We start from the raw sequence: 12243 nt of genomic DNA, 5'->3' as shown, positions 1-12243 counted from the left end.
ACTGGCTTATCTCACGCAGCATAATGTCTACAACGTTCATCCATGTTGTAACATATGCCAGAATTTCCTTCCTTTTTTAAGGTTGAATGATATTCTGTTGTGTGGATGGACCACATTTTGTTTGTCTGTCCATCTGTTGATGGATACTGGGTTGTTTCCACTTTTTGGCTACTTGAATGATGATATCTGCACTTTTTTTTTTTAAACAGCTTTATTGGAGTATAATTGCTTTACAATGGTGTGTTAGTTTCTGCTTTATAACAAAGTGAATCAGTTATACATATACATGTGTTCCCATATCTCTTCCCTCTTGCATCTCCCTCCCTCCCACCCTCCCTATCCACCCCCTCTAGGTGTTCACAAAGCACCGAGCTGATCTCCCTGTGCTATGCGGCTGCTTCCCACTAGCTATCTATTTTACATTTGGTAGTGTATATATATCCATGCCACTCTCTCACCCTGTCACATCTTACCCCTCCCCCTCCCCATATCCTCAAGTCCATTCTCTAGTAAGTCTGTGTCTTTATTCCCATCTTGCCACTAGGATACCTGCACTTTTAATTGGGTCTGATTCATCAACTGACCTGCTTTAAACAATTAAAAAATGATGAAAGGAATACATAAACTTTCTCAGAAGTATCAATCAAACCTAGTGCGTATTTGTGATAGGGAAGGTACAGAAAGCCACAAAGAGGGAAATAAAATAATCTGTGATTACTGCCTACAGATATACATGCATAGGCCACCATCAAAAAGTCTATAAATAATAAATGCTGGAGAGGGTGTGGAGAAAAGGGAACCCTCCTACACTGTTCGTGGGAATGTAAATTGATACAGCCACTGTGGAGGACAGTATGGAGGTTCCTTAAAAAAATAAAAATAGAGTTACTGTATGATCCTGCAATCCTACTACTGGTCGTATATCCAGAAAAGATGGAAACTCTATTTCGAAAAGATACATGCACCCCAAGGTTCATAGCAGCACTATTTACAATAGCCAAGACATGGAAGCACCCTAAATGTTCATTGACAGGGGAGTGGATAAAGAAGATGTGGCACATATATACAATGGAATATTACTCAGCCATAGAAAAGAATGAAATAATGTCATGTGCAGCAACATGGATGGACCTAGAGATTATCATACTAAGTGAAGTCAGAGAAAGACAAATATCATGATATCACTTATCTGTGGAATCTGAAAAAATATACAAAGGAACCTATTTGCAAAAAAGAAATAGACTCACAGACTTCAAAAACAAACCTATGATTAACAAAGGGCAAAGGGGGGGAGGGATAAATTGGGAATTTGGGATTGACATATAGACACTACTATATGTAAAATAAACAACAAGGACCTACTGTATAGCACAGGAAACTATATTCAATATCTTGTAATTATCTATAATGGAAAAGAATCTGAAAAAGAATATCTATCTATCTATCTATATATCTGAGTCACTTTGCTGTACACCTGAAACATTATATATCAATCATACTTCAATTAAAAAAAAGAAAAACAAGAACAGAGCAACTACTCCAAAAAAATGATATACATGTATACATGTAAATGCATATATTTTAAATAAAATTGTCATAAAATGGACTAATAATACACAGTTTTATATGTTGTTTTTTTCACCTACAATATCATGATTACTTTTTGATTATTAAATAATCTTTGAGAATATGATTTTTTTCTCATTTTATCTGGATGAGCCATAGATTATTTAAATTCTCCTATTATTGAACATCTGGTGGTTTCTTATTTTTGTCTGTTATAAATAATGTTCTAATGAGTATTCCTGCAAATAAAGCTTGCTTCCATCTTTGATATCTTGCTAAATAGATTCAAAAGTGGCATTACTGGGGCAGAAGGTGGATATGGACATTTTTAAGGCTCTTGACACACACAAAGTTAGAGAAAATTGCCTCTTAGCTGTACTGATTTATAACCTTTCAGCAAGGTAGAGTGTTCCTTTCACCACAGTTTCATCAGCATTGAGTCTTTTTTTTTTTAACATCTTTATTGGAGTATAATTGCTTTACAATGTTGTGTTAGTTTCTGCTGTATAGCGAAGTGAATCAGCTATATGCATACGTATATCCCCATATCCCCTCCCGCTTGTGTCTCCCTTCCACCCTCCTTATCCCACCCCTCTAGGTAGTTGCAAAGCACGGAGCTGATCTCCCTGTGCTATGCAGCTGCTTCCCACTAGCTAGCTATTTTACATTTGGTAGTGTATATATGTCAGTGTTACTCTCTCACTTTGTCCCAGCTTACCCTTTCCCCTCCCCGTGTCCTCAAGTCCATTCTCTACGTCTGTGTCTTTTTTCCTGTCCTGCCCCTAGGTTCATCAGAAACTTTTTTTTTTTTTTAGATTCCATATATATGTGTTAGCATACAGTATTTGTTTTTCTCTTTCTGACTTCCCTCTGTATGACAGACTCTAGGTCCATCCTCCTCACTACAAATAACTCAATTTCATTTCTTTTTATGGCTGAGTAATATTCCATTGTATATATGTGCCACATCTTCTTTATCCATTCATCTGTTGATGGACACGTAGGTTGCTTCCACGTCCTGGCTATTGTAAATAGTGCTGCAATGAACACTGTGGTACATGGCTCTTTTTGAATTATGTTTTTTTCAGGGTATATGCCCAGTAGTGGGATTGCTGGGTCGTATGGTAGTTCTATTTTTAGTTTTTTAAGGAACCTCCATACTGTTCTCCATAGTGGCTGTATCAATTTACATTCCCACCACCAGTGCAAGAGGGTTCCCTTTTCTCCACACCCTCTCCAGCATTTACTGTTTGTAGATTTTTTGATGATGGCCATTCTCATGGGTGTGAGGTGATACCTCGTTGTAGTTTTGATTTGCATTTCTCTAATGATTAGTGATGTTGAGCATCTTTTCATGTGTTTGTTGGCAATCTGCATATCTTCTTTGGAGAAATATCTATTTGGGTGTTCTGCCCATATTTGGATTGGGTTGTTTGTTTTTTTGATATTGAGCTGCATGAGCTGCTTGTATATTTTGGAGATTAATCCTTTGTCAGTTGCTTCGTTTGCAAATATTTTCTCCAGTTCTGAGGGTTGTCATTTAGTCTTTTATATGGTTTCCTTTGCTGTGCAAAAGCTTTTAAGTTTCATTAGGTCCCACTTGTTTATTTTTGGTTTTATTTCCGTTTCTCTAGGAAGTGGGTCAAAAAGGATATTGCTGTGATTTATGTCATAGAGTGTTCTGCCTATATTTTCCTCTAAGAGTTTTATAGTGTCTGGCCTTACATTTAGGTCTTTAATCCATTTTGAGTTTATTTTTGTGTATGGTGTTAGGAAGTGTTCTAATTTCATTCTTTTACATGTAGCTGTCCAGTTTTCCCAGCACCACTTATTGACGAGGCTGTCTTTTCTCCATTGTGTACTCTTGCCTCCTTTATCAAAGGTAAGGTGACCATATGTGTGTGGGTTTATCTCTGGGCTTTCTATCCCATTCCATTGATCTGTATTTCTGTTTCTGCGCCAGTATCACACTGTCTTGACTACTGTAGCTTTGTAGTATAGTATGAAGTGCAGGAGCCTGATTACTCCAGCTCCATTTTTCTTTCTCAAGATTGCTTTGGCTATTTGGGGTCTTTTGTGTTTCCATACAAATTGTGAAATTTTTTGTTCTAGTTCTGTGAAAAATGCCATTGGTAGTTTGATAGGGATTGCATTGCATCTCTAGATTGCTTTGGGTGGTATAGTCATTTTCACAATGTTGATTCTTCAAATCTAAGAACATGGTATATCTCTCCATCTGTTTGTATCATCTTTAATTTCTTTCAACAGTGTCTTACAGTTTTTTGCATACAAGTCTTTTGTCTCCTTAGGTAGGTTTATTCCTAGGTATTTTATTCTTTTTGTTGCAATGGTAAATGGGAGTGTTTCCTTAATTTCTCGTTCAGATTTTTCTTCATTAGTGTATAGGAATGCAAGAGATTTGTGTGCATTAATTTTGTATCCTGCTACTCTACCAAATTCACTGATTAGCTCTAGTAGTTTTCTGGTGGCACCTTTAGGATTTTCTATGTATAGTATCATGTCATCTGCAAACAGTGACAGTTTTACTTCTTTTCCGATTTGTATTCCTTTTATTTCTTTTTCTCCTCTGACTGCTGTGGCTAAAACTTGCAAAATTATGTTGAATAATAGTGGTGAGGGTGGGCAACCTTGTCTTGTTCCTGATCTTAGAGGAAATGGTTTCAGTTTTTCACCATTGAAAACGATGTTTGCTGTGCGTTTGTCGTATATGGTCTTTATTATGTTGAGGTAGGTTCCCTCTATGCCTACTTTCTGGAGAGTTTTTATCATAAATGGGTGTTGAATTTTGTCAAAAGCTTTTTCTGCATCCATTGAGATTATCATATGGTTTTTAATCCTTCAATTTGTTAATATGGTGTATCACATTCACTGATTTGCATATATTGAACAATCCTTGCATCCCTGGGGTAAACCCCACTTGACCATGGTGTATGCTCCTTTTAATGTGCTGTTGGATTCTGTTTGCTAGTATTTTGTTGAGGATTTTTGCATCTATATTCATCAGAGATATTGGCCTGTAGTTTTCTTTTTTTGTGACATCTTTGTCTGGTTTTGGTATCAGGGTGATGGTAGCCTCATAGAATGAGTTTAGGAGTGTTCCTCCCTCTGCTATATTTTGGAAGAGTTTGAGAAGGATAGGTGTTAGCTCTTCTCTAAATGTTTGATAGAATTCACCTGTGAAGCCATCTGGTCCTGGGATTTTATTTGTTGGAAGGTTTTTAATCACAGTTTCAATTTCAGTGCTTGTGATTGGTCTGTTTATTTTTTCTATTTCTTCCTGGTTCAGTCTTGGAAGGTTGTGTTTTTCTAAGAATTTGTCCATTTCTTCCAGGTTGTCCATTTTATTGGCATATAGTTGCTTGTAGTAATCTCTCATGATCCTTTGTATTTCTTCAGTGTCAGTTGTTACTTCTCCTTTTTCATTTCTAATTCTGTTGATTTGAGTCCTCTCCCTTTTTTTCTTGATGAGTCTGGCTAACGGTTTATCAATTTTGTTTATCTTCTCAAAGAACCAGCTTTTAGTTTTATTGATCTTTGCTATTGTTTCCTTCATTTCTTTTTCATTTATTTCTGATCTGATCTTTATAATTTCTTTCCTTCTGCTAACTTTGGGGTTTTTCTATTCTTCTTTCCCTAATTGCTTTAGGTGTAAGTTTAGGTTGTTTATTTGAGATTTTTTCTTGTTTCCTGAGGTAGGATTGTATTGCTACAAACTTCCCTCTTGAACTGCTTTTGCTGCATCCCACAGGTTTTGGGTCTTCGTGTTTTCATTGTCATTTGTTTCTAGGTATTTTTTGATTTTCTCTTTGATTTCTTCAGTGATTTCTTGGTTATTTAGTAGCGTATTGTTTAGCCTCCATGCATTTGTATTTTTTACATTTTTTTTCCTGTAATTGATATCTAGTCTCGTAGCGTTGTGGTCAGAAAAGATACTTCATACGATTTCAATTTTCTTAAATTTACCAGGGCTTGATTTGTGACCCAAGATATGGTCTATCCTGGAGAATGTTCCATGAATACTTGAGAAGAAAGTGTATTCTGTTGTTTTCGGATGGAATGTCCTATAAATATCAATTAAGTCCATCTTGTTTAATGTGTCATTTAAAGCTTGTGTTTTCTTATTTATTTTCATTTTGGATGATCTGTCCATTGGTGAAAGTGGGGTGTTAAAGTCCCCTATTATGATTGTGTTACTGTCGATTTCCCCTTTTATGTCTGTTAGCATTTGCCTTAGGTATTGATTTGCTCCTATGTTGGGTGCATAAATATTTACAGTTGTTATATCTTCTTCTTGGATTGATCCCTTGATCATTATGTAGTGTCCTTCTTTGTCTCTTTTAATAGTCTTTATTTTAAAGTCTATTTTGTCTGATATGAGAATTGCTACTCCAGCTTTCTTTTGGTTTCCCTTTGCATGGAATATCTTTTTCCATCCCCTCACTTTCAGTCTGTATGTGTCCCTAGGTCTGAAGTGGGTCTCTTATAGACAGCATATGTACGGGTCTTGTTTTTGTATCCATTCAGCCAGTCTATGTCTTTTGGTTGGAGCATTTAATCCATTTACATTTAAGGTAATTATCAATATGTATGTTCCTATTACCATTATCTTAATTGGTTTGGGCTTGTTTTTGTTTGTCCTTTTCTTCTCTTGTGTTTCCCACTTAGAGAAGTTCCTTTAGCATTTGTTGTAGAGCTGGTTTGGTGGTGCTGAATTCTCTTAGCTTTTGCTTGTCTGTAAAGCTTTTGATTTCTCTGTCGAATCTGAATGAGATCCTTGCTAGATAGAGTATTCTTGGCTTTGATTCTTTTCTTTCATCACTTTAAATATATCATGCCACTCCCTTCTGGCTTGCAGAGTTTCTGCTGAGAAATCAGCTGTTAACCTTATGGGAGTTCCCTTGTATGTTATTTGTTGTTTTTCTCTTGTTGCTTTTAATAATTTTTCTTTGTCTTTAATTTTTGTCAGTTTGATTACTGTGTGTCTTGGCGTGTTTCTCTCGTTTTATCCTGTATGGTACTCTCTGTGCTTCCTGGACTTGATTGACTACTTCCTTTCCCATGTTAGGGAAGTTTTCCATTATAATCTCTTGAAATATTTTCTCAGACCCTTTCTTTTTCTCTTCTTCTTTTGGGACCCCTATAATTCAAATATTGATGCATTTAATGTTGTCCCAGAGGTCTCTGAGACTGTCCTCAATTCGTTTCATTCTTTTTTCTTTATTCTGCTCCGTGGCAGTAATTTGCACCATTTTATCTTCCCGCTCACATATCCATTCTTCTGCCTCAGTTATTCTGCTATTGATTCCTTCTAGAGTTTTTTTTTTTTTTAAATTTATTTATTTTTGGATGCGTTGGGTCTTTGTTGCTGTGTGCAGGCTTTCTCTAGTTGTGGCGAGCGGGGGTTACTCTTTTTTGAGGTGCACGGGCTTCTCATTGAGGTGGCTTCTCTTGTTTTGGAGCGTGGGCTCTAGGTGCGTGGGCTTCGGCAGTTGTGGCTCGCAGGCTCTAGAGCGCAGGCTCAGTAGTTGTGGTGCACGGGCTTTGTTGCTCCGCGGCATGTGGGATCTTCCCAGACCAGGGCTCAAACCCATGTCGCCTGCATTGGCAGGTGGATTCTTAACCACTGTGCCACCAGGGAAGCCCTCTAGAGTATTTTTAATTTCAGTTATTGTGTTGTTTATCACTGTTTGCTTGCTCTTTAGTTCTTCTAGATCCTTGTTAAATGTTTCATGTATTTTCTCCATTCTGTTTCTGAGATTTTGGATCATTTTTACTATCACTACCCTGAATTCTTTTTCAGGTAGGTTGCCTATTTCTTCTTCATTTATTTGGTCTTGTATTTTTTAAGCTTGCTCCTTTGTCTGTAACATTTTTTTTGTCGTTTCATTTTTTTTTTTTTTTTTGATGGGTCGGGCTGTATTCCTGTCTTACTGGTTGTTTGGCCTGAGATGTCCAGCACTGGAGTTTGCAGGCTGTTGGATAGAGCCAGGTTTTGGTGCTGAGATGAGGACCTCCGTGAGGCCTCACTCCAACTGATATTCCCTGGGGTCTGAGGTTCTCTGTTAGTCCAGCGGTTTGGACTTGGAGCTCCCACTACAGGAGCTCGGGCCCGACCTCTGGCCTGGGAACCAAGATCCCGCAAGCTTTATGGCATGGTAAAAAAAAAAAGAAAGAAAGAAAGAAAAAAAAGAGCAGTACAATATCAAAGAATAAAAAACAAAATAAAGTTAGAAAGATAAAAAATATATTAGGAAAAATAAAACTATAATTGAAACAACCGGTCACTGGGTGTTCCTCCTGTCCCCTAGGTGTCTGTGGTCCCCCACTGGTGCCTGGTGGGTGCCCTAGTTGTGAGGAGACGCGAATTCGCATCCTCCTAGTACGGCACCTTGACTCCGCCCCCCAGCATTGAGTCTTACGTCAATTTTTTTTTAAGTTTAAAATTGGCTTTCAAAATCGAAGACTTTGTACGTAAATATTTAAATAATCATAAAAATTTAGGAAGAGACAGACAGGACCAGAACCAGAAAGATGACACTGATGGGGACGTAAGGGACACACCCCTGGGCGTGTGTTTGGCTGGGGAGCAGCTGGCTTTGCCTTCTTCCTCCTGTGTCACCTTTGCTCCAGAGCCCATGGAGAATCCTCTCCAAATGGGTGTGATGCTCTCCTCTCGTGGCCGCGGCCGGGTTTCCATGTACCTGCTTGGTGCGGGCGCTGGGCTGGGTGCAGGGGCCGCTGTCCCCTTCTGTCCTCACGGAGCTCACAGTCCAGGGGTGCTTCTTGATCGGGGTGGGACTTCCCTCGTGGTGCCAGCCCAGCCTGAGTTTCTGCTTGTTGCCGTGCCATGCTCATGCCTATGCCTGCGTGTTTCCACATGGTTCAGGGTAAACCTAATGAAACGAGAAATGACATAGTTGGCTGTGCCCTTGCTGGATAGGAAGTCATGATAAAGGGAAGCCGAGTGCAGGGGACAGATGTCACTCTGCCTGAGGCTGTCTGTGTGCCCTGGATGGCCGGATTAGGGGATTTGTTCCTGGAGATGGTTTGGGGTAGAATTTGGAGCAAAAATGAAATTTGCGCTTGTTTGATCTGTTTGGTGTCTGGGCTTGGACTGAGGTGGGCTCTGGCTGTGAGTCCTGTCTGAGTGATGCCCATGCCGCCTTCTCTGTGCTTGGCCTGCGGCCTGGACCCCCCGTGGGTGAGAGGACCCTCCGGTGGTTTTGTTTCTGCGGGTCATCCCTCTGAGCCTCTCGTTGTGCAGGGGACGCCCTCCGGAAGCCTCGCCTTCAGAAGTCTCTCACGTGGTACCTGGACGATTTGTTCTTCACGCTGTATCCCTCCCTGGAGAAGTTTGAGGAGGAGCTTCTGGAACTTGTGATCAGCGATCACTTCCGGGAGGTACAGTCTTGGGTTGGGGAAGTTAGTCTGAACAGTGCAGGTGGAAACGGCAGGCGGAGCTGGGGAGCTCCCGGCCTCTCAAGCCCCCAGGTGGGTGGTCCAGCCCCTGGTGACACCTGTGGTCCTGTCTTTCGTCTCTTTGTGGCTGAAGAGGGACACTAGCCCATTGTCTTTATTTAAAAAAATTTTTTTTTAATTTTTACTTTTTGGCTGCGTCACGTGGCATGTGGGATGCGGGATCTTAGTTCCCCAACCAGGGATCGAACCCAGGCCCCCTGCATTGGAAGAGCGGAGTCTTAACCACTGGACCACCAGGGAAGTCCCACTAGCCCGTTGTCTTAACTTTGATATTGACGAGGGTGCTGTTATCCTGAGACATTAATTAGCATTCACTTCAAAGTAACTTAATCAGTCCTCATTTAAAAGTAAATTAAATCACCAAATGAGCATAGGAAAACCTGTGAAATAATCCACATTTACAAGGGACATTTTGAGGATATTTCCAAGGAGACGACTAGGGATCTCAGCCACTTCGCCCCATCGAAGCACTTTACTGTGAGCGGTGCTCCCCCTGACGCTGCTCGGTGTTGCCTGTGTGGCGCCGTCCTGCAGCCTCCGCACCGTCATGCCTCGTCCCCACATGGCCCACTTTCCTGCATGTTCTTCGTCTGGATCCGTGCACCACCCCTCTCAGGTTTCGTGTCTCGGTGCAGACCTGTTGCCCGGGGGGCCCCTGCCCAAGCCGCAGGCAGCGTCCCCCTTCCTCCCCGCCAGGCGCGCTCTCTGGGTGCTTGGCCCTCGCGAAGAGCACCTGGTTTCCCTCCTGTTTACGGGTGGATTCTCGGTCCCTCTCTGGAGTATTTGCACCAGGAGGACAGGGACTTGGTTTGCTTTACCGCTGCACCTGATGTGCCTAAAACGGTCGGCACATAGTAGGTCTTTAACATGTATTTGTGAGAATGAATGATGCAGTCAGTGGGTGCCCGTCCTCGTAGCCTGTGAAGTTAGCAAATTATTGACACCCCCCCCCCCCCCACACACACAGACACGAATGTGTGTACACGCACGAATAAGATGGTCTTTCCTTTTGCTCTCTACCTGTTCTTGAAAATGTTGTTCCACGTAATGTAGTCTCATGTGAAACAGAAACACGAAGCAGAGAAGAGGATTGAAATAGCATCATACATTTTCTTGGCGTAGTTCCTGCTCTTTTCTTATTGCTCAGAAAAGATTGTCTGAGGGTAGAAAGATGCTTAAGAGTATCATTGTTGAATTTTATATATTCCCATAAAGATCACTTTATTATGTGTTTTTACTCTCTTTGTATTTTTGTTCCCATCCAACCGGCAGATACTCCGTTATCACCTTCGTTTTATTTTCATTACTTAGAGACTAATGGGCTGAATTTACGTCTGTTCAGCATGATTAATGGGCAATGAAGAAAACTCGAAAATTCAGGGATCATTTTGCAACAATCACATAATTTAATAAACAATAATAGCCTGGAGGGATATCCTTGCTCATTTGTTAGGGCGCCTGTACGTTTTTTTTGTTAAGATGAAAACACTTTAATATCCAGGGATCACTTTGGGGCAGACTTACTGTCTAAATATGCCCACTCTTCCTGCGGCCCTGTCTGCCCCAAGTCTCAGGTGTCTGAGCTGGGGGAGGGCAGAGGTGTTGAAGCTCGCTGTGTTCCGCCTCTGTCAGCGCCTGCCCTGGACTCCGGGACCTCCCACTTCTTGGAGCCCCAGGTACTCTTGGAGGTGCTAGGGCCCCTGGTGTCTGCGTCTTGAGAATTGTAGCTCAACCTTGGAAACCCGGAGCGAGAGTTAGCTGATTCAGGCATCCTAAGGGATGTATTGCTCTACAAGATGATGCTACGTGAGAAATCCCCAAAGTACCTAGAAAATGCCCTGAGGCCAGTCTGCTCTGATTGGATGGTGCTTCGCTAAGCTCCATCTGGTCTGGAATGTCTGAAACCTCTGTTCTAGTTTCTTGTCTCTGCTGGGGCTCTCTGCTGGGAGCTTTTCTGGCGAGCTCCCTCCCCCCTCCGCACTGACCTCATTCTGTGCCATGTGTGCTTTTCCCAGGCGGGCAGCCCGCTGGACAGCGGTGCCCTGGAGATCTTGGAGCGGCGCCTGTGCGTGGGCGTGCACAACGGGCTGGGCTTCGTGCAGAGGCCACAGGTGGTGGTGCTGGTGCCTGAGCCGGAGGTGGCCTTGACGCACTCTGCCAGCTTCAGCCGGAAAGTTGGCGCCTCTTCGAAGGCCAGGTATTTCCCCCGGGGTCCCAGGTCGTGGCCCGCGTGGAGTTAGGAGGTGCGGGTGGGCACCTGACCAGGGATCAGAGTGAAAGGCAGTTGTTCTTACACGTGAGGTGTGCGCTCATCCACCTGGGTTCTTCCCCGGTGCCTTTGATTCCTCTTGCTTAGTCGTCCCCATCAGGAGCAGACCTCAGTGTTGTGAGGTTGGAAAGATCCTGGTTTTTGTGCCACGACGGGTTTTGGAGTTAGCATTACAGATGCTTCCAGCTGTGGAGCCCTGGCATGAATTCCTCCAGACGCGCCCTGTGATCCCTTTCTCACGTGACACAGAACCAGAGGGCAGTAAGTTCTGCCGCTCTGTTCAGCCCTGTGCTTCTCAAGTCACAATCAGAGACATCGCCTAGGGGTTCCATATGTGAAGCTGGACGGAAGCCGGCCTTGGAGGGGGCACCTCCCTGGAGACCTTCCATCCTCCTGATACCGGTGCTGGCAGTTTGGGAAAGTGCTGATTGCAGCACCTAAGAAAGGCTCTGCTTTGGGAAATTACCTTGATGGCCAAACACCCAGAAGAGCTCAGTGCCATTGCTTGGGGGACTCACTGTACCAGACTGTAGCAGCAGCGCCCGGTGCTGCGGCGCCCGAGCTGACGGTGGGGTGGGGTGCCGGGCCGCAGGAGCACCGCCTGACACGCCCCCTCTGTGTGTTCTCGGCCCAGATCTGGAAACCACACTCTGGTCTTGAGAAGCCGCCTCCAGCTCCCTGAGATGGTCTGTCACCCCGCGTTCACCATCGTCTTTCAGCTGGAGTACGTGTTTAACAGCCCTTCCGGAGCGGACGGCAAGGTAAGAACCATCAGCTTGTTTCGTGTGCCGCCTGGCGACGGGCTCCACGCACGCAGAATAAGCGTAGTCACCATTAATTTTTCTTCCGTTAAAAGCAGTGTAATTATTATTAACAATACGGATAACAAGCGTGGAATATGAGTCTAG

At 42.8% G+C, this 12243-nt stretch overlaps 1 protein-coding gene across 5 annotated transcripts in view; it reads left to right on the top strand.

Annotated features, from left to right (window-relative positions):
• NPHP4 (nephrocystin 4) overlaps positions 1-12243 on the top strand; it is a 140480-nt gene that overhangs the window by 39446 nt on the left and 88791 nt on the right. For all 5 annotated transcript variants that reach the window (XM_059905402.1, XM_059905470.1, XM_059905347.1 and 2 more), the window contains exons 8-10: positions 8852-8988; positions 11082-11263; positions 11970-12096. In XM_059905402.1, the coding sequence (XP_059761385.1) occupies positions 8852-8988; positions 11082-11263; positions 11970-12096 (446 nt within the window). The remainder of the gene's footprint in view (positions 1-8851; positions 8989-11081; positions 11264-11969; positions 12097-12243) is intronic.

This window comes from Balaenoptera ricei, chromosome 1 (assembly GCF_028023285.1).
Source record: "Balaenoptera ricei isolate mBalRic1 chromosome 1, mBalRic1.hap2, whole genome shotgun sequence".
Taxonomy (NCBI): Eukaryota; Metazoa; Chordata; class Mammalia; order Artiodactyla; family Balaenopteridae; genus Balaenoptera; species Balaenoptera ricei.
Note: the sequence above shows the minus strand (reverse complement) of the source record. Positions and strands in the feature narration are given on the sequence as shown.